At 52.5% G+C, this 21589-nt stretch overlaps 1 protein-coding gene across 1 annotated transcript; it reads left to right on the top strand.

The window, feature by feature from the left end:
* LY6L (lymphocyte antigen 6 family member L) lies at nucleotides 1–3654 on the top strand. Its single transcript, XM_081498888.1, has 6 exons — nucleotides 1–232; nucleotides 894–984; nucleotides 1325–1422; nucleotides 1623–1712; nucleotides 1828–1944; nucleotides 3005–3654. The coding sequence occupies exons 4-6, from the start codon at nucleotides 1640–1642 to the stop codon at nucleotides 3229–3231; spliced, it is 417 nt and encodes a 138-aa protein (XP_081355014.1). The 5' UTR covers nucleotides 1–232; nucleotides 894–984; nucleotides 1325–1422; nucleotides 1623–1639; the 3' UTR covers nucleotides 3232–3654.
* Nucleotides 3655–21589: the final 17935 nt, after the last annotated feature.

The following is a 21589-nucleotide window of genomic DNA, read 5'->3' on the forward strand; positions in this document are numbered from 1 at the left end:
CCTGCCAAGGGTGTCACCATCCCCACCCCCCAACTTGTCTGCTTCCGAAGAAAGGATGCGTCTCCCACTGCTCTCAGCCTGCAGTACCAGGGAGCCGTCCAGGGAGGCTGCCACAGGGCTACGGGGACAGCAGAGGAAGGCAGAAACATCCCTGGGGGCAGAGACCTCTCTGACCCCAGGACCTGTGTCCCCGGCCCAGAAGAAAGGACCTTGCCGAAACATGAGCTCACAGGTGGTGACTCACCCTTCGCCAATGGGGCCAAGGCTTTAACTCGGGTCTGTACCCTGAGGCGTGGGGTTGTGCAAAGCTGTCCTGGCCGCCCACCCCACACCCACCCAGCCTGCTTCATCACCCCCACAACCAACACCACCATGCGATTTGAGGTCCCAGACTCACATTCAACTGGATTACTGCATGAAATGACAAACGAATAAACACACAATGTAAACCAAGATCCGCCCCCCAAACGGCTCCAGTTCCACCCCTTCTGGGCCCGTCTCCAAGCCCGGCCCACACCCGGCCAAAGGCAGGACAGCTAGAGCGGCTGGAGCGGTGCCCAGTAAAGGGGACCCGAGGCTCTGGGTGCTTCACCACCCCCGGGGTGGAGGCTGGGACCTGCCAGGCAAGACGGAGCGGGGGACAGTCCTTCTGGTTGGGCCACTGGGAGGGGAAATGACCCCAACCAGCTGCACACCCTCGTCAACAGCCAGCACATCCTCTCCCTGCGGTGACGGGAAACTGGGCCTGAAGGGGGTGCCGAGGCCTGGCGGTCCCTGGTGGAGGCGTTGCGGCGGTCACTTGGGAGCCAGAGGCAGCCCCTCTCAACCCCCCTTTGCCTAGTATCACCCACTTTGTCCTTCTACCTACTCTCCTGCTGGACCCCTGGGGGCAGGCATCCCTTGCTGCAAATCCAGATCCGGGACCCACATGCTGCCTGCCTGCTCCTCACAGATGCTCAGCGGGGCATGATCAAGGAAATAAAGGCAAGAAGGAAAAAAGAAAGGGCCTGGGGGAAAATGCAGGCAGGAAGTGGTGTGAAAACCCACGTAGCCACCAGACACCCGGGTGAGGGCCTCTGGGCTTTGGCTCTGTGTTCAGGGTGCAGCCTCAGGAGACTGGGTCCCTGGGGGTCAGAGAAGAGGGCAGCATTTCCTGCCACACCTGGACTCAGGCAAGGCCCTGAGAGCCACCTGTCTCCAGGTGAGGTTGGGGGGGTTGTTACAGGAAGAGAAGGAAGTACCCACGGGGTGGAGCCTGACGGAGGGGCTGAGCCACAGGGGAGACGCTATCCCTACACCCCTTCTCCCCTTTCTGCTCGAGCAGGAAGTGGCCATCCTCACGGACCCCAGGAGACCCTCGCCAGAACAGGGGCTGACAGGATCCCGCACCCAACCCCTCCCTGGGCTGACTTTCCTCGAAGGGCAGTTCCCTGCAGTTGGGAAGGGAAGGGGCGGGAGGAGGGGTCAGGTTGGGAAAGAGCGTCCCGTGAGAACTAGGATCTGATTGACCTCAAATGAGGGGGTCCAGGGTGGAGAGACCCAAGGGATGGGCGAGTGCGACTCGGGGAGCTCTGGGTAAAGCCTCCTTCTCTGCCCCACCTCCCTCCCCCGCTCCCCCGCAGGCTAAGCTGGTGGTGTCATGGGGGCGCTGCTTCTAGCCCTGTGGGCTCTGCTGGTGTCTTTGGACCCTGCTGGTGGAGCCAGAGAGCCAGGTAAGGACGGCCCTCTCAGCTGCGGGGGCTCCTGGGGGCGGCGGGCACATCCTGTGGCAATGGCCCTTAGCTGGGATGCGCAGCGTGCTCTTCCCTGGCTGGTGCTGCCCCACAGGGAAGAACCTGAGCTGCTACCAGTGCTTCAAAGTCAGGAGCCCAGAGTTTTGCTTGCCTACCCTGTGCTCCTCCACTGACCAGGTCTGCGTCTCCCACACGGTGATCATCACCCTGAGTGAGTACTTGGCCAGCACGGGGGGTGGGGGGGCCCCTCCCTCCGGGAACTCGGCACTGGATCCTTTGGGGTCTCAGTGGGGAACTGATGGAGGCTCCCCTCAGGGGACCCTGGCCTGTGCCCACCTTTGCTTGATCCCCATCCTGAGCACAGGGGAGGGGCCAGCTGCTCAAGGTTGAGCCTGGGGGCTTCTGGAGGGGGCTGGCCAGTCTCTCTCCTTCTCTGGGGTGCCACTAAACCACATGCCACTTGGCAGCCCATGATATGATGTAAGGCGATGCATACAGTTGTCGTATGCGTGCGTGCTCAGTCTCTCAATTGTGTCCAACTCTTTGCGACCCCATGGACTGCAGCCCGCCAGGCTCCTCTGTCTTGAATTTTCCAGGCAGGAATACTGGAGCGGGTTGGCATTTCCTACCCCAGGGGATCATCCCTTCCAGGGATGGAACCTGAGTCTCTTGCATCTCCTGCATTGGCAGGTCTTTACCACCAGCACCACCTGGAGGCCCCATGCAATTGTCGTATATACAATACAATAAGGTTCAACATAGTGAATACCATGCATGCAACAGATACGGCACACATGGGCACACACACACACACACAAGACAACAACACAGCAGGAGGAGGAGGGCTCCTCCAAGACGACCTTTTCTTCTGCAACTGGGCTGTTCTGAGTGTCCTGCTTCCCTCCGGAGTGCCCTTCCAAGATCTCTGCACATCTCTGAATGAAGGGGAGACGGGAGCCCCAGCTGGGAACAACCAGCCCTCCGGTCGCCCTCCCTTTTCTCTCTGCTCAGCTTCCCCCATCTCCCTGGGACTCCCAGGCCCCTGGCTGCCTGGGTGTCCAGGCTGTGTGTGGTTTCAGGGAAGAGCCCAGACCAGGGCCAGCAGCCCTGAACCTTGCCTTTGCTGTGACCTTGGGCAGCTGTGCTCCCAGCGCTGCGCAGAGCCTGGCCTGTGAAAGGGTCAGGAGAAGGTGTCAGTGACCCTGGGGGACTGGGCTTTGCCGTCCGCCCCGGGCTCTTCCGACTCCTGGATGCTGTCCTCTTCCCCGCAGGACCATGGGTGAACACCATGCTCAGCAAGCGCTGTGCCCCCAGGTGCCCCAACACCAACATGGAGCTCGAGTGGCTGCTAGACTCCGGGGTGCTCAGCAAGATCGTCCGGCAGTGTTGCTCCAGGTCTCTCTGCAACCGGGCCCCCGCCCTGCGGGAGGGCCCCTGGGACCTCCCACAGGGGCTTCTGCTTCGGGTGGGCCTCAGCCTCCTCTGGGTCCTGCTGTGAGAACCTTCCCTCGGTCCAAAACGCACCCTGCCCCCTTCGCTCTCGAGACCCTGGGTGGGACATGCCCCTGAGGTGGTCAGAGATGCCGTCACCTCACCCTGAGCCTGAATGTCCCCAGCAGGGGCCCTTCACTCACACAGCTTGGGACTGTAGCCCCTGCTGTGTTGGAGGGGAGTGGGGAATACACATTTCTCAGCTTGGGGTAACAGCCCCTGTCCTGAATGGATGGCCCAGGCCCCGGTGCTGTGGAAAAAGAGGTGGGGAAACCAGAGGGTGGCTCTGGCTCTGGCTCTGACCCGCTCTGCACTCGCGGCCCCTCCACGCCCGCCATCCCGGCCACCTCTGTCCCTGGCTCAGGCAGAGTCCTGCAAGGGGACCATGACCGTCACTCCTCCCAGAGACAATAAAGTCACTGTTTGACCACACCCCCCCGCCTCCTCCTCATCTCTACTCGCTGTGCCCAGACTTCAGCTCTTTGGCCAGCTCTCAGCAGACCTCTGTGGTTGGGCGCTGTCCAGTGTGGGAGGAGTGCACAAAACTGTCCATCCAGGCTGCAGCCCGCCAAATGGGGGGCAGGACCAGCACCGGGCAAGCAGGCATCACAGGCTCAAGTCCAGGTCCTCAGGAGGGCCAGCAAGCCAGTGGTGGAGATGGAGGGTCAGCATCTGGGGCAGAGGCCAGGCTCAGTTGTGCCTGCCAAGGGCAGTAGGGTGGAGAGATGCTGGGAGGGGGTGTCTGAGTGGTGGGGCAGATGGGACCCATGTTTGGTGCTCAACTGGGCTGGACAGTGTAGGTGCTGATGGAAGGCCTGGAGGTGCCCAGGATGGTCCCATGCTTGGCTTGGGGGAGGGTCAACCAGAACAGGGCACAGGGAGGGAGCAGGTTGGGACTAGCGGCACTGATGACAAGCTCACGGCTGTCCAGGCTGTACCAGGGCCCCACAGGACATCCAGGGGGATGTCTTGGAGGGCCAGGCAGTAGAGGACAGGAACCAAGAATCAGTGGGTGGGGGCAGCATCACCAGGCAGCAGGTCTCCAGAACCCAGAAGAACACTGGGTCCACATACCTGTTCGCCACTCCTGGTTTCTCAGGCTTACCCTGCCCATGAGTCTGCACACTTTCCCCCCACCCAGGGTCTGCACACTGGCCTAGCTCCAGGTTCTGACATCTGCCTCCCACCATTGCACACCTGACCCCAATCTCCAATTCCTGGCTATCTTCCCATAGACCGAGATGGGCTGGCTGGCCCTCGGTTCTCTGGGGCCTTCATGGGTTCATGGGCGTCCTGGGCGTGGCTCCCCTCTGTACAGGGAGACTGCTGGGGTGACCCAGAAGTCTTTGGATGAGAGTTTCAGAATGCCCACCTTAAAGTGGGACCTCTTTCCCCTTCACTCAGGGTGTGGATTTTCATGCTGAATTTAACCCCCCACCCCAGGTCCCCTGGGCTGGCCAAGCAGACTGGTCACCATCTACTGCTCCCATCTCCCCACGTGAGATTCCTGGCCCATTGAAGCATAAGGAATCTCATTTCTTGAGTTTAGGCCAGTCCACAAGGACCGTGCAGAAGGGAAATGGTCACCCAGTAGAGTTGGGGTCTTCCCTCCAAGCTAGGAATCTGTGTGTGTGATCTGGGTCAGAAGCCACCATGCCCCATCTCCCCACAACCCACTGTGCCAGCCAGTCTCTGCTTCCCTCTCCATGAAGATGGTCACCTTGAGGGCTACATCTTGGTCTCTGTTCTGGACAGGGGGCCTAGGACTGTAGGCCTTCTGGGCATACTCTCAGCTAGAAATCAGAAACTTTCCTGAATAAATGGATAAATGTGTAAGGAATGAGTGAAGGAAAGATGAAGATGATTGACAACCGCATGAGAAAGGTATTCTTGAGCAGTGAGTAGCTGCTTCATGGTGGCTGAGCATGTGGGTTGAGAAGAAGCTGGAGCTGTCCTCAGCCACTCAGGTTCCCCAAGTCCCTCTGACCTGAGACAATGCCAGGTCACAAGCCTTCTGACACCACACCCTCCCACTTTCCCTGGGGGCCTGAGCAACACGTGGCCACCCAACCCAAAGCTGGTCTGCGCCGACAGCAGGGCCGCCGACATGCAGGCACCACTGTAGCCGTCCTCAGCTTCAGGATTTTTGCTGCAGATTCTTTGGCCATTGGGGTCTTTTTCCATAGTCTCTGCTGGGAAACTCAAATCCAGCTACAGCTGCCACTCCAGCAGGTGTCTAACTTTGCGCCGACACTCAGACGTGCCCAACGCTGTCTCCATCTGATCAGGCCTTGCCTTTCCCTTCTGCCCCACATCCTTCATAATTGAGTTTCTGATCCTCTTAGTTTGTACTACCTTAACTTTAACTATAAAATGGATTTGGTGAGCCAGCGTTCATAGATTCCCCATCCCCTGACCTTTGTTCACCGGTTCTGCCTGCAGAGTTCCCCCTGTCCTCGTCCTGTCGTAGGTCCTGATCCCACTGATGGAACCTGGGTGTCCCCCAGACGGCCTGCAAGAGGTCGGGGCTCTGAGATGCAGGACGGCCCAACTGCTGTGTGTGTGGGGAGGCAGGGGAGGGACTGTGGAGACCTAGGAGGGGAAGCCGGCGATGGGGACATCCCACTGCTGCCTCTGCTCCCCTTGCCCTAAAGAGGAGCCCCGAGCCCTCCACGTTCCCACCTGCCACGTCCGCGGTACAGCCTTGGGTCAGGCCCCGTGTGAATGCCACACGCCATGGAGCCCAAAGGCCTCTGCTCTCCTCCGAGACCTGTCCCACCCCCTTCACTCCCACAAGGTCTTCTGCTCAACCTTGAACAGAGCAGTCTCCGATGCTCATGTTGTTCCAAATGTCCAGATTTTTATCTTTTAACAATAAATTACCCCACAGGCCATGTCCTCTGACCATATCCACTTAAATTAAACATCTATAACAAAGAAGATAAACTTTTAAATCCCAACTATTTCTGAATTATTACATTCCGATTAGGTTCATCTGTTGAACAAGGAATTATATGATTTTTTTTAATTCCTTGAACTGAAGGATAATAAAATCAGGACAAACCTCTGTTTTAAAAAAAAAATGGGCAATGTGAGGAAAATGGATAGATTACAGGCTTATGTTACGAAAGAAGAGGTGCTGAAACATCAAGAAACAATGTGCTTAAATCTAGAACCTGGAAAAAGAAAAATTAAACCAAAAGAAATCAAAATTAGGCCAAGAGTGTGATTTAGTGAAATAGGAAACCAAAATGAAATAGAGAAGATCCACAAAACCAAGGAACTAACAAGCTGTCTTGACTGATGGTGGTTCTACTGGTGTTTACATTTGTCAAGATCAACAAGTTGTCCATTTCAAAGGGGTGCTTTTTCTTGGGTATAAATCACTTTAGCAGAATTGACTGAATTATCACCAAAGAGTCATTGCATGGAATAGGTATGAATATTTAGTTGCAATGAAGTATTTCCTAGTGAAAAATACAGATCACCAAATTTGACCCAAAAAGTAAAATTTCCAAGGTCCTTTTACAAAGCAAGGGTAATACTGATAGCTAAACCTGATGATGATACTGAAAAGGAAATTAGAGCATTTTGTGGATCAGTGCAACAATCTTAAATAAAGTAAAATATTAACAAACCAAACTCAACAGCATATTATACAATAACATGATTATGTGTGTATCAGCCCTAGAGGCAAGAACTTTACTGTATAGGAAGGTGCTGGATACAGTCATACAAAGGTGCTGGACAGAAGGATCAGTATTTCCTAACGCTGTATTTGAGATGCAAGCAAATGAAAGTAAACAAGCAAAATGAGTAGAGGCAAGAGAATTTGGGAATTTACAATCTCTATTGCAACTAAATAGTATGTTTCAAAAACCCTAAAAAAATCAATGGTAAAACTAGCAAAATCAATAAAAATCATTCAATAAGTTAGTAGAATATGAAACTGAAGTGAAAATCAGTAGCCATTTTCTACATAGGCGATAGCCAACCAGACGCTGTAATGGGAGAGAATTTTTTATTTACTATTGGAGAAGAAGGACCTAATATTTAAAAATAAATCTGACTAAAAACATGTAAAATCTAAAGGAAGAAAATTCAACAAACTCCCAAAAGATGCAGCAGTAGCTTTGAACAATTATAAAAAAAACACTCCTTACTCTAAATATCATTAAAATGTCAGTTCTCTCTAATTTATAAGATTTTTAATTAATGTGATTGCCATAAAAATAACAGTGTTCTTTTTTTCAATTGGACAAGTTGGAAGACAGGTAAACAAACACATTCAGGATCAGTTAGGAAAAGAATTAAGTTGTGGGAGTAATTAGTACTACCAGAGGTTAAAATATAACTTCTAAGAAAAAAAAAACAACAGTGCGTTACTGTCCTGTGAATGGACAATCAAGTGAAGTAGAATAAAAAGACCAGAAATATACCCAAGAACATATGGAAATTTAGTGTATGATGAAAGAGGAATCTCTAATCACTGGAGCAAAGATGAACCTTTAAAAAATAATTGGTTTGTGAACAAATAAGTGACTACTTAGAAAAAGTCAAAATTGTATCCATACCCATGCATCCATACATCATACCTGAGAATAAACTAAGTATTAAACAACTAAAACTGTACAAACACCCAGAGAAACAATATGTGAGTATCTTCATAACCTGGGTGTGGAAATAGGCTTCCTATGTATAATTCAAAATCCAAATGCAACCAAAGATAAACTGATTTGTTTACATACAATTATAAAGATTTTTCCTGACATACACACCACCCCACCAGAGGATATAAACAAATTTAAAAATTTAGGGTGAGGGAAGGGGGCTAAATCATATATGAATGATACATGAAAAAAATTAACAAAGATATATGAAATAACACATAAATATAAAAAAATATGCTTGCCTTCAGTCGTGAAGTAAATTCAGAGGAGACGGCGCCATACCTGCCATAGAGGGTGTTGTACAGAGTGTGGGAACTACAGGGTCAGAGCCAGCCCTGGCTCAGAGGGGACGGACACTCTCCTTGCCCACTGGACGCAGCTATAAAACCAGAATGAAATACATGAGGAAGCCACATGAGGACTCTGAACAGAAAATAGTAGTAGAAAGATTGGGAAATAAGACTTTGAAGTGGCAGCAAAGTGTGGTAAGTTTCCCCCTTTTCATTTCCTCTGCTTTTCTCTAGACTTGACCCATGACAGACAGCCCATAGCCTTTCTTTTGGGGGTGGGGGCACTCCACACAGCTTGCAGGATCTTAGTTCCCTGACCTGGGATTGAACCCGGCGCCAGCAGTGAAAGCAGTCCTAATCACGAGAACACCAGGGAATTCCCAAGACAGCACACATCCTGAAAGTGAACACGGACAGAAGACTTGACTCCCTCTTGGTCTAACTCAACAAATGGGGAAAATCGCAACTTCAGCAGCCCTCAACACACCTGAAGTTCTGAGAGAAGGGAACTGGCCTCTCCAGTCAGAGGATCTGTGATCCCAAGACTGGGGGTAAAACCCACTGACATTTTTCTCTAGATCCTCCCACCTCATGACCCCAGGTGCACTATGGAATAATTAAGCTCCAGCTTTCTGACTAGATGACGGAAAAGAGGAACCGCACGGAACTAGAAAATGCCAGAGGGACTGCAAGGAGTGAGAAGCCTGGGAGAGAAATCCTGTAAAGATGTTTATGAAAAGATGGGCTTCCCAGGTGGCACTAATGGTTAAGAAGCCGCCTGCCAATGCAGGAGACACAAGAGACGTGGGTTTGATCCCTGGGTTGGGAAGATCCCCTAGAGGAGAAAACAGCAACCCACTCCAGTGTTCTTACCGGGAAAACTCCATGGACAGAGGAGCCTGGCAGGCTACAGTGCATAGCGTGGCAAAGAGTCAGACATGACCCCAGTGACTTAGCACTTAGCAGGCTCACTCCTGATCTGAGCAGTCCAGTAACGGAGGCTGCGGCTGTCGACATCCCTCCCAAGCTCTGAGCTCCTGTCAGGAGCCTGCAGTGTGGACACGACCCTGAGGGAGGGTCTCTGGTGGTCCTTCCTGAAAGGCCTGGGCATGGCTGTGGGGGTCCTGGGGTGTGTTTTAGGCACCAGAGGGGGCTCTGTGTGTGAAAGCGTGAACACGTATGTCAGAGAGCATGTGCGTGACTGTGACAGTGTGAATGTGTATAACTACTGTGCAAGCGCCTGGCAGGAACCACCTTGGTTACAAGGGACCGAAGCCGACACCACCATGAACACAACCACATTTCCTCCACATAAACAAGCCCAAATGAACACACTTTCCACAAAACAGTTGGCCAGCACTCTTCGAAAGTGTCAAGGCCCTGAAAGAAATCAAGACTAAGGCCTATTTCAAATCAAAGGGACCTCAGGAGGCCAGACAAGCAAGTGGGACCTAAGGTTGGGTGTGTGGTGGGCGGGAGAAGGGCAAGGGGGGCTCCGGGAGACTCAGGAAGGATCTGTAAACTGGATCATTGTTGCGTGTCAGTGTTAACTTTGTCATTTTGATCACTGTACTATGGTTATATGCAATGTTAAAATTTGGAACATCTGTGTAAAGGGTTGTATAGAATACTTTTATACTTGTTTGCAACTTTTTATAAGTCTGAAATTATATTCAAATGAAAAGTTTAAGCTATGAGCCTCTTAACAGAATCCTAGTCTTGTATTGCTCTTTCATATAACTAGAGAAGGACATAGATTTTGCCCAAACTACCACCCTTCACTTTATCCAAAACATTTGATAAGTAGTATTGCCCTCATCTATTCTGAGTCTTTCAAAAAATATTTAAGGACTTCTCTGGTGATCCAGTGGTTAAGAATCTGCCTGCCAGTGCAGAGGTCACTGGTTTGATCCCTGCTCTGGGAAGATTCCACATGCTGTAGGGCGACTAAGCCCATGCACTCCAGAGTCTGTGTTCCACAAGACAAGCCACTGCCATGAAAAAAAACCCTTGCACCACAGCTGGAGAGTAGACCCCACTTACCTCAGAAAGAGAAAGCCTGAGTGCAACGACAAAGACCCAGCTCAGCCAAAAATAAAGAAATACATTTTAAAACCCAGTTAATGTTAAAAATGTTAAAGAATATTTCAGATGTCCTCTTCTAAAAAAAAAACTATGCTACTTTGAAATGCTTCTTTTCCATGTCTACATGTGAAAAAAAATTGTACTAATCTTTTTTGTTGTTGATTTTTCACTTAATTGCAGCTAAGTCAGAGAATATAGTCCCAAGGTATGACATAAAGAGTTTTGAGAAATGATAAAATCTGGACACTTTGAACAGATTCGAAGCACTAGAAGGTCTTGTTCAAGTCTCAGTTGTAGCATCTGAGCGCCAGGGGCAAAGGTGTTTAATTACTGCCACAGAAGGAGGGCCTGGCGGAGCCGTGGGGCCATCTGTTCTATGGAGCGTGAACTTGATGCAATGAACTGTCCTTTCTCATCCTGTCTCTTGGCCCCTACTCTCTTTGGCACTTGGGGTTCTCTGTGGACCCCCACAAGTCTCTCCCCCACCTCTCCACGGTGTGGAGCTCCCTCCCTGCTCCACGGGGTCAGTCACATCAGAGCTGATGGCCGAGTCTGCTGCTGGCCTGGGTGGGTGGACTCGCTGGTGGGGAAACCCTGCCCCCTCTCTCCCAGCCAGCTGTGACTCAGTTCCCCCCACCCCACCCCGGGGCCTCAGAGGCTGCAGATTTAAGACCCCCAGGAAGCCTTCCTGAGAACAGGGCTGCTTCTTACTTGCATCAGGGTGGAGCTCAGGTCTGGGGTTCAGGTGAGGGCGCCTGGGACCAGGACCCACGTCGTCAGGACAGAGGATCAGAGAAGCCAGGAGGACAGATGTAACTGGGCATCAAGGGTGTGCCGGGTGTGGGGCTGAGGGAGACAGGGGGAGAGCAGGAACAGGAGGGGCCTGAGGCCAGGGGCCTGGGGGCGGCTCCTCTGCCTCCGCCCTTGCAGGCCTGGCTGACTGCAGGGTCCTCCTGAGCCTGTGGCGGGCCCCGCTGTGTTCACAGAGAGCTGAGGCCAGCAGAGGTGCAGGGGGCCTGCTGGGCCTCTTCAGCGTGAGTCCAGGGCTGTGTGGGCAGGAACCACGGGGAGCTGGGGGTAGTGACGCCAGCCTGCAGGTGTTGAGCGCTGAATGTCTGACCCGGGTCCCAGGAGGCACTTGTGCTTGGGGCTGGGAGTCAGCTGGGGCGCTGGGAGCCTGTGGGCACCAAGGGTCTTCAACGGGCAGTTGTCAGGGTGGTTGGACCCTGGGTGCACCTGAGTGGACAATGCCCCGCCTGGCCTCCCTGCAGACCCCAGTCTGCAGTGCTATCACAGCTGGAAGGCCGACTCCTCCCCTCACTGCTTTAAAGCTGCCTGCCCCCCACTCCAGCACTCGTGTTGTTTCTCCTCCGAGGTGGTCTCCGGGTGAGTGAGTCCAGGGCAGAGCTCAGCTGCCGGCCTGGGGGTCCCTGGTGTGCCCTGTGAGTGGGGTCAGGCGTCTCCCCCTCCAGAGACCCCATGCTCTGCTGCTTCCTTCCATGCAAAGGCCATGGGAACGCCCCAGGGTGAAGGAGGGAGTGACCTGAGTGACCTCGGGAGGGCGTGCTCTGGAGGGGGCATCAGGCCAGGGGCCAAGAGGCCCTCGGAGCTCCACAGGGAGTGCTCCACTTCACTGGGCTCAGGGGCTGTCATGCTCCCCTCGGGTCCTCTCCCCACCTCTGGTCTGAAGGAAGTGAGCCCAGGGGGCACGTGCACCTGGGAGAAGCTGGTCCTTGCTTCTGTCCTTCCCCTCATCTCTTACCTATCCTTCTACTTCTACTCTCCTCGGGGGTGGGTGGGGGGTGACAGACCCCTGGGGTGAGCTCTGGCAGGCTCAGGCTGCCAGGAGCTGCGGGCCTTCAGGCCCCGGCGTCACCTGCCCCATTCCCAGAAAAGGGGCCCGCAGGCCTCCCGTGCGTGTTCCAAATTGTGCTCCAGCTGGAAAGCCTCTTTCTAAGGTTGTGTCTCTCCTACCCCACCCAGGAGGAGCGGGGGGTGCCTGTTTGCTGATTTTCTCTCCATCTGTTGATTGTCAGAGGGACCCCAGCAGGCAGGCCCGGGCAAAGATGTCTAAACATCCTTGTCTGGTACTGGTGAAAACTGGGCCGAACCCACCCAGCCCCCTGCGGGTGCTGGGCAATCCCCTGCTCCCCTAACTTCTGCACCCTTACCCAATGGCATGCTCGAGAACCGGGCTGTGGGGCCACAAGGCTCACTCTCCGGGGCTGCTGAACCCGCACATCGTCAGGAATGCCCCTCCTTCCCCGCGGCCCAGAGGCTTGGCTGGGAGCAGCCGTGTTCTCCGTCTCAGGTTCCAAAGAAGAGACAGTGATCCCCAGAGGCACGTGGGCTCCTGGGCCAAGAGCGACCCTCGGAGCAGGAGCAGTCTCCCAGAGAAACATCAGCACGCCCGGGCCACCCGCTGCCCCGTGAGCCTGGGCAACTGTGGGCCTCTGCCCTGTGCGGGGGGGCTCCTGCTCAGCCTGGGGCCCAGCCTCCTCCAGGCCCAGCTCTGAGCACCCTGCTTGCCCGTCCCCCTCTCCGCCCCCAGCTCTGAACCCCTGCTCCCCCACTCCCCACCCCCCCAGCTCTGAGCACCCTGCTTGCCCTCTGTCCCCTCTTCCCCGGCCCCATCCCCCGACCCCCTCACCCCACCCCTGGCTCCACAGTGGCGCAAGCTGAGCTGCCGCCCACGGAGCCCATGGAAGGTGCGGGGCGGGAGGCAGTCGGCGAAGGGTTGGAAACATGACCGGTGCACTTCCTTGTGCCAGAGCCAGCACAGAGCTAGTGTCCTAGATACCAAATCACAACATGTGTCCCTCACAGGACACAGGCGGGCTCCCTGTAACTCCACGTGGGCCGGGCCTCTAGACATCACGTTGGAGTCAGTTTGGTGAAGCCAGGCCACTGCTCTGTGCCTGGCTACTCTGTGGGCTGGCTCTGGGCAACAGTGGGGTCCTGGGATGCCCCCTCCCGTGATCTGGACTAAACTAGAAGTAACTCAGGAAACAGGTGGAGTTCCTTTGAGCCAGTGACCTTAGACCTTTTCTGACCATGACATCTCCAGAAACATGGCATGTGAATACACACACACACATAGACTCACACTCACATGAATACATACATATACACACACCTATAGACAGCCACTCATAATCCACGTTCACATAAACACACACATATACATACATAAATATACACTCACATGTACATGCACATACACAAATAAGCAAAACTGTAACACACACACACATACATGGAAAGGAAGGATTAACAACCGATTAGAAGAGAGAAAAAGGAAACCGCCAGGCAAACATCCTCATGAACTTGCTGCTCAGAGCCTCATAGCAAACAGACAACTGGGTATCCTTACCTTGGCCTGGTCGACTTATAATAAATACATGTAGATCTGAAGGGTCTGGCCCTGGGAAGCATCAGATTCTCCCCTGAGATGACTGGCATGTGAGGGCAACATTTGTTTCAGAGGAAACACCCAGTGTTGGGGATGGCCGCACACACCGCTGAGCACTCCTCAACCTGGACCCCAGCGAGGGAGGCGTCAGGGGGAGGTGTTCAGTCCCCATGCTGCCCTGCCTCCCACAGGAACTGGACAGTCCAACTCCTGAACTGCCTCCAGTCAGGGCTGTGATAGGATCGCTTTTGTTATGATGACAAGAAGGTGAAAAGCACAAGTGTTAGTCACTCAGTCGTGTCCAACTCTTTGCAATCCCATGGACTGTAGCCCGCCAGGCTCCTCTGCCCATGGAGTTCTCCAGGCAAGAATCCTGGAGGGGGTTGCCATGCCCTCCTCCAGGGGATCTTCCTGACCCAGAGATCGAACCTGCATCTTCTGTGTCTCCTGCATTGCAGGTGGATTCTTTACCGCTTAGCCACCAGGGAAGCCCCTTGATGACAAGAAAAGGGAGTGGGAAACTGAGGCCCTGGGAACCGAGATGCCTGAACACACATCCCTGATCGAGAACAGCGGAGTCCTGAGGTGGCCACGGGGCCCAGTTCTTACCAGACAGACCTGGACCCACGGAACTGCCAGGGGACAGACAGAGGGACGTTAGGAAAAGGAGCTTATTCTCTGGCTGCTGTTAGTAGGTAAAAGTTAGCCCTTCAGACGAGCCGGAATAATGAGAAAGAGGTCCGACCGTTTTCTACTCAACGGAAAGTCTTTTCTCTTGTGACCCATTAAACAGATCCCGCTCTCTGGTGAAGAGTAATTCAATTAAGAACTGGTTACTCAAAAACCCATGCTGTGGTGAACGGCCTTGCCAGGTAACCATGGACTCCCACAGCTGTCTCATGCAAGAGCAGGCTGCTTTGGGAAGTGGCAGAGGAAGAAGACTCCTTACTGGCGCTTTCAGAGCGGGAGGGTGGAGGGGCTCTGCCCACTCCTCAGCTCCTGCCGTCCACTCGCCTCGGCCCAAAGCAGCAGCTGCCTTTTTATGTCACTTCTGGAGCCTGCTGGGTCCGCTTCTACCCTCTGAGTGGTCAAATACCTCGATTTGTTAGAGTTTCCTGACATTAAACTTCCCCTGTTGAGATAACCTGGGTGATTTCTGTCTCCCCACTGGCACCAGCCCAGCCACTAAACACGTGACTCATTGGGGTGTTTGAGTTTTGGGAGAAAATCACTTTCCTCATCCAGGAATCCTGTGATTTCTGGTTACGAAGCAGCCGGGGAAAAAATCTGAATGTGAAAAGGGCCCTGAGCAGAACCAAACCTCAGGACTCTCAGGGGACATGGCCCGGCAGTGTCCTCAACAGACCACACCACGCTCAGGTGATATTAGAGCGGCTGCGTCTAAGGGGGAAGAGGCGCGGCCTTTGCTGAAACCAAAACTGGGACTGGGACTCCAAGGCTGCCTGAGGCGCTCCTCTGGAGCCCCCGGGAGAGTCCAGCTAGATATCTCCCCCCAGCAGAACCCTCGAGCTGGACTCCCCAGAGAGAGCCCTCCAGTTGGACCCTGCGGACCCTGACATCATCCCTTACTACTTTGCCAGTAGCCACAGCTCAGCTGCTCAGTCACCTCACAGTCCGTGCTCCAGGGGTCTCCTGCATCAGAGGTTGGGTAGCTTGGACTGGGTGCTCTGCTCGGTCCTCAGGGACTGAAATCAGGTGTGGACCAAGCTGGGCTATTCTCTGATGCCCAGGGGCCTCATCAGGTGGGTGACAGACTCCTTATCTTGTGGGGCTGAGGCCCCCTTTCCCTTGTTGGGGGTCACTTGGGACCCATTCCTTTTGCGTGCATCTGTCTCCCTAACGCCCCTTCTGCAGGGCGCATGAGGTTCAATGGGCTCCCGCACACCTGTGCACATTGGGGTGGGCGCCATGTCTGCAAATCCCTTCAGGGCATGGAGTCCAGTGCTTGCTTGGGTCACTGGGACAGGAATCCAGCTTGGATTCCTGCTGACTTATGTGCTCTGCCTAACAGCATCACCTGGACCATCTGAGCATGAAAGGGAAGCAGCATGCCTTGGTCCCTTGGTTCCTAGACCAGCTGGAGCTGTTCCACACACCATCCACGACTGTGGCTGCCATCTGCTTTCTGCCCCACGACCTGCAGAGATAGCGCCAGTGACGCTGGAGGCTGGGAACGCCGAGCAGCCTGGTCTAGCTCTGGGTGGCCGGGCCTGCTGAGCCCCTGCCAGTTGGGGGTGGCAGTGGCTGCCCCCCTGCAGTGTCAGAGCTTGGTTTCTCCCCTGGACATGCCCAGTGTGGATGGGAGGGAACTCGGAGCCTAGACGAGCCCCCCACTCCCACCCTCCCCGCCACCTCAGGCACACTGGGAGATCCACTGCAGCCTCCGACACAGCCAGGCGGCACGGGAGTCTGCAAAAGGCGCCCAGGGAGTCCACCCTCAGGGACACACCACATGGACTCCCACACTCAGTGACAGAAACATGTGCACTAGCCTGAATGGGACTGGCCCCTCCCTGCCAGAAGTTCGGAGTGATTAGGATTCAGTCTTGGGGTACTGAGTCAAGTGGAAGTAATGTTCCCAGAAGCTCAGCATCATGAAGAAAAGGACGTGCTGTCCATAGTAGGGACACCAGAAGGAGAGCCCTTCCAGGAGACTGGCCTCTGCTGGAAACTGGCTTGGGAAGCCAGTAAGGGCCAGTGAATGAGCTAGTCAAGAGGTCACACTGGCAACAATCTGGCGGTGGCGGGCACCTCCCCCCACCCAGGAGTGCTCTATGCATTCCCATCACTGTATCACTGTGGTACCTGGTGCCTTTAGAGGGCAGTGGCAAGCAGCAATGGCGACACAGACATAGAGAACAGGCTTATGGACAAGGGTGGAGAGGAGGAAGGCGGGGGATGAATGGAGAGAGTAGCATGGAAGCATAGACATTACCATATGCAAGATAGACAGCCAGTGGGGATTTGCTGTGTGACTCAGGGAACTCAAACTGGGGGTCTATAACAACTTAGAGGGTTGGGAAAGGGTGGGAGGTGGGAGGCAGTTTCAAGACCAAGGGGACATATGTACACCTATGGCTAATTCATGTTGATGTATGGCAAAAATCAAACCAATATTTTAAAGCAATCATCTTTCAATTAAAAATAAATAAAAAACTTTTAAAAGGTCAGTGGCCAGGCAGGGTTGGGTAGGGGTATTTACTGGACATCATTGGTCAGTGTGGGCTCTGTTATTCTCTGATGATCCGAGAAGCATGTATAAAGGAAAGCCTACTCTACCATTGCTGAACCAGCTGGACTGAACATTCCTGCCTGCCCTTGGGGAATCAAGTGAAGGGGCCAGGGTAGAAAGACCCTGTGCACACACAGCATCAGTGTGGAGCTGGGGCCCTGTGTACACACAGCATCAGTGTGGAGCTGGGACCCTGTGCACACACAGCATCAGTGCAGAGCTGGGATCCTGTGCACACATTGAGCATCAGTGCAGAGCTGGGATCCTGTGCACACACACAGCATCAGTGCGGAGCTGGGATCCTGTGCACACACAGAGCATCAGTGCGGAGCTGGGACCCTGTGCACACACACAGCATCAGTGCGGAGCTGGGACCCTGTGTACACAACAGTGTCAGTGTGGAGCTGGGACCCCGTGCACACACACAGCGTCAGGGCAGAGCTGGAACTCTGTGCACACATTGAGCATCAGTGCGGAGCTGGGACCCTGTGCATACACTGAGCATAGATGTGGAGCTGGGACCCTGTGCACACACAGCATCAGTGCACAGCTGGGACCCTGTGCACACACAGCATCACTGCACAGCTGGGACCCTGTGCACACACACAGCATCAGTGCAGACCTGGGACCCTGTGCACACACACAGCATCAGTGCGAAGCTGGGGGACCCTGTACACACACTGAGTATAGGTGTGGAGCTGGGACCCTGTGCACACACAGCATCAGTGTGTAGCTAGGACCCTGTGCACACACACTGAGCATCAGTGCGGAGCTGGGGCTCTGTGCACACACATAGCATCAGTGTGTAGCTAGGACCCTGTGCACACACACTGAGCATCAGTGCGGAGCTGGGGCTCTGTGCACACACATAGCATCAGTGCGGAGCTGGGACCCTGTGCACACCCAGAATCAGTGTGGAGCTGGGACCCTGTGCACACACACAGCATCAGTGCAAAGCTGGGGCTTTTCTCCACTAAACACACTGTTTCTGTCTGGACATTTTGATCATCTTTGGGCAACTCTTAGGGCTTCCCCAATGGCTCAGTAGTAGAGAAACCTCCTGCAATGCAGGAGACACAGGAGACAGGTTCAATCCCTGGGTCAGGAAGATCCCCTGGTGGAGGAAATGGCAACCCGCTCCAGCATTCTTGCCTGGAAAAAATCCCATGGACAGAGGAGCCTGGCGGGCTACAGTTCACGGTGTCTCAGAGTTGGCAACTAATAAGAAAACCAAGCAGTCGGGAAGAAACTGTCATTCAGCTGCTCAATGCCCCAGCCCAGGGGAGGCCCCAAGGACTAACAGAACCCTCTGCCCCAGTTCTTAAACCCAACATTTGAAGCAAATATTTCAAGGGACCCTCCTCGGCTACAAGCATGGTTATTCTCATTAATCACAGAGGTTCTGTTCTCTGAAGTCAGTGAGAACACAGAGTTGGCAAGTACACAACCACTGTTTCCAGGGAAACACAAGGCCACATTTCCACCAGCCCATCAACAAATAAATATCTACAAACCACATATCTGATTAGGGGTTAGTTTCCAAAACAGAGACAGAACTCATACAGCTCAAAGACAAAAAACAAGTAATCCAGTTTTAAAATGGGCAGAGGACAGATGGCTAACAGATCCTTGAAAAGATGCTCAGCATCACTAACCATCAGGGAAATGCAAATCAAAACCACAATGAGATATCGCCTCTCACCTGTCAGCATCAGTTCAGTTCAGTGCAGTCACTCAGTCATGTATGACTCTTTGTGACCCCATGGATTGCAGCACTCCAGGCCTCCCTGTTCATCACCAACTCCTGGAGTTTACTCAAACTCATCTCCATTGAATCAGTGACGCCATCCAACCATCTCATCCTCTGTCATCCGCTTCTCCTCCCACCTTCAATCTTTCCCAGCATCAGGGTCTTTTCCATTGAGTCAGTTCTTCACATCAGATGGCCAAAGTACTGGAGTTTCAGCTTCAACATCAGTCCTTCCAATGAACACTCAGGACTGATCTCCTTTACGATGGACTGGTTGGATCTCCTTGCAGTCCAAGGGAATCACAAGAGTCTTCTCCAACACCACAATTCAAAAGCATCAATTATTCAGTGCTCAGCTTTCTTTATTGCCCAACACTCACATCCATACATGACTACTGGAAAAACCATAGCCTTGACTAGACAAATCTTTGTTGTCAAAGTAATGTCTCTGCTTTTAACCTGCTCTCTAGGTTTGCCATAATTTTTCTTCCAAGGAGTAAGCATCTTTTAATTTCATGACTGCAGTCACCATCTGCATTGATTCTGGAGCCCCCAAAAATAAAGTCTGTCACTGTTTCCACTGTTTCCCCATCTATGTGCCTTGAAGTGATGGGACCAGATGCCACGATCTTAGTTTTCTGAATGTTGAGCTTTAAGCCAACTGTTGCACTCTCCTCTTTCATTTTCATCAAGATGCTCTTTAGTTCTTCTTCACTTTCTGCCGTAAGGGTGGTATCATCTGCATATCTGAGGTTATTGATAGTTCTCCTGGCAATCTTGATTCCAGCTTGTGCTTTATCCAGCCCAGTGTTTCTCATGATGTACTCTGCATATAAGTTAAATAAGCAAAATAGCCATAGTGAAAAAGAGCAAATAACAAGTGTTGACCAAGATGCAGAGAAAATGGAACCCTGGCACACTCTTGGTAGGAATATAACTTGGTACAGCCACTGTGGAAAACAGTATGGAGTTTCCTCAAAAAATTAAAAATAGAACTACTGTATGATACAGAAATTCCAAAGGAAACAAATATCTCTATGTGAAAGAGATACCTGCACCCCACGCCCATAGCAGCGAGACTTACAATAGTCAAGTCATGGAAGCAACCTAGCATCTGTCAACAGACAAATAAATAGAAAACATATGACAACATGGATGGACCTTGAGGGCTTTGTGCAAAGTGAAATGTCAGGCAGAGAAAGACACTGTATGATCTCACTTACATGTGGAACCAAAAACACCAAACTCATAGATATAGGGAACAGACTGGTGGTTGCCAGAGGCAGGTGGAAGAATGGGTGAAGGTGGCCCAAAGGTAGAAGATTTTGGTTATAAGGTAAGTAAGTCCTGGCTTACAATGCACAGCACAATGACTGGAGTTAGCATTGCATCATGTATTTGAAAGTTGCTAAGAAAGTAGAGCTTAAAATTTCTCCACATTAGGAAAAAATAATTTGTAACTATGTGAGGTGATGGATACTAACTAAACTTACCGTGGTGACCAGTTCACAATGTATAAACATATCAAATCATTGTGTTATACACAGTAAACTCAATGCTATCTGTGTGTCAATTATATCTCAGTGAAACTGGGAAAGGAACATAGCCTTGATTTAGGTGTGTTCCTGTTTAAAGACACCATATTTCATATATAATGTTAATTCATGAGCACTGAGCTCATGGGCATCAGCACTGGGGCTCACGCCTGGACAGTGCCCATCTAACACACGTGTTTTCTCACCTTCTCATGCTCAGGATGCTGGGCAGCACCCATCTAACACACGTGTTTTCTCACCTTCTCATGCTCAGGACTCTGGACAGCACTTCAGCTCCATCCCTGGGGGCCACTTTAAACAGCATGATCACCAACAAAAAGCACAAAAAACACAAAGCAGCCTGCCACCAGACAGACCAGGAAACAAGAAAGCAGAGCCTCCTCTTTTCAGAGTCAGTCAGGGACAGGCGTGTTGATGACTCAATTCTTCTACTGCTCTCCGTACATCTTCAAACATCTGAGGAAGCACGGCAGCTGTCGATTTGAGTTACAAATAGACGTTAACTAGTAGGCAAATTCACAAATACAAAATCTGAGTAAGAGGATCAACTCTTAAATCTTAAATCTCAATGGGCACGAACAGTGGTCTCTTGGTACCCAAAGTGCATTCCAGGAACACCAACCACCAAGCACCAAAGGAACCAAGAGAAGTGCTGTTTGGAATAACCAAAATCTAACAAAATGTTAGATTCATTGGAAGGACTGATGCTGAAACTCAAATACTTTGGCCACCTGATGTGAAGAACTGACTCACTGGAAAAGACCCTGATGCTGGGAAAGATTGAAGGCAGGAGGAGAAGGGGATGACAGAGGATGGGATGGTTGGATGGCATCACTGACTCGATGGACATGAGTTTGAGCAAGCTCTGGGAGTTGGTGATGGACAGGGAAGCCTGGTGTCCTGCAGTCCATGGGTCACAAATAGTCAGACACGACTGAACAACTGAATAGAACAAAACATTAGGAACAAGTACCAAAATTAAAATCCTAATTTCCGAACATTTAATCTGCAACCTTTCTTTCTGGTCTAGTCATAAGCCTGCAGTCTCATCAGCTGTCCCCAGCTGAGACTTCTCCTGAATCAAGGCATCCACCCATCGTTTTCATGTCCAGCTCCAAAGCACTTCTCCCTTCCCCCCGCCATGTCACCCCTGCCACCCCCGACCCCTGGTTAGCACCTGCTCTCACCTGGACGCCAGCACGGGCTCCCCGGGGCTCCCTTCCACCACATTTGCCCCTCCACTGCACCCTCCCCTCCAGAGTCTGAGTGGGTTGGTGCAGGAGAGGGGCAGTGGACTCTGCGTGAAGGCTGCTCCATCTGCATCACAGAAACATAAGGCAGCGTAAACC

This window comes from Giraffa tippelskirchi, chromosome 6, assembly GCF_054371585.1.
Source record: "Giraffa tippelskirchi isolate mGirTip1 chromosome 6, T2T-mGirTip1v1.2.pri, whole genome shotgun sequence".
NCBI lineage: Eukaryota > Metazoa > Chordata > Mammalia > Artiodactyla > Giraffidae > Giraffa > Giraffa tippelskirchi.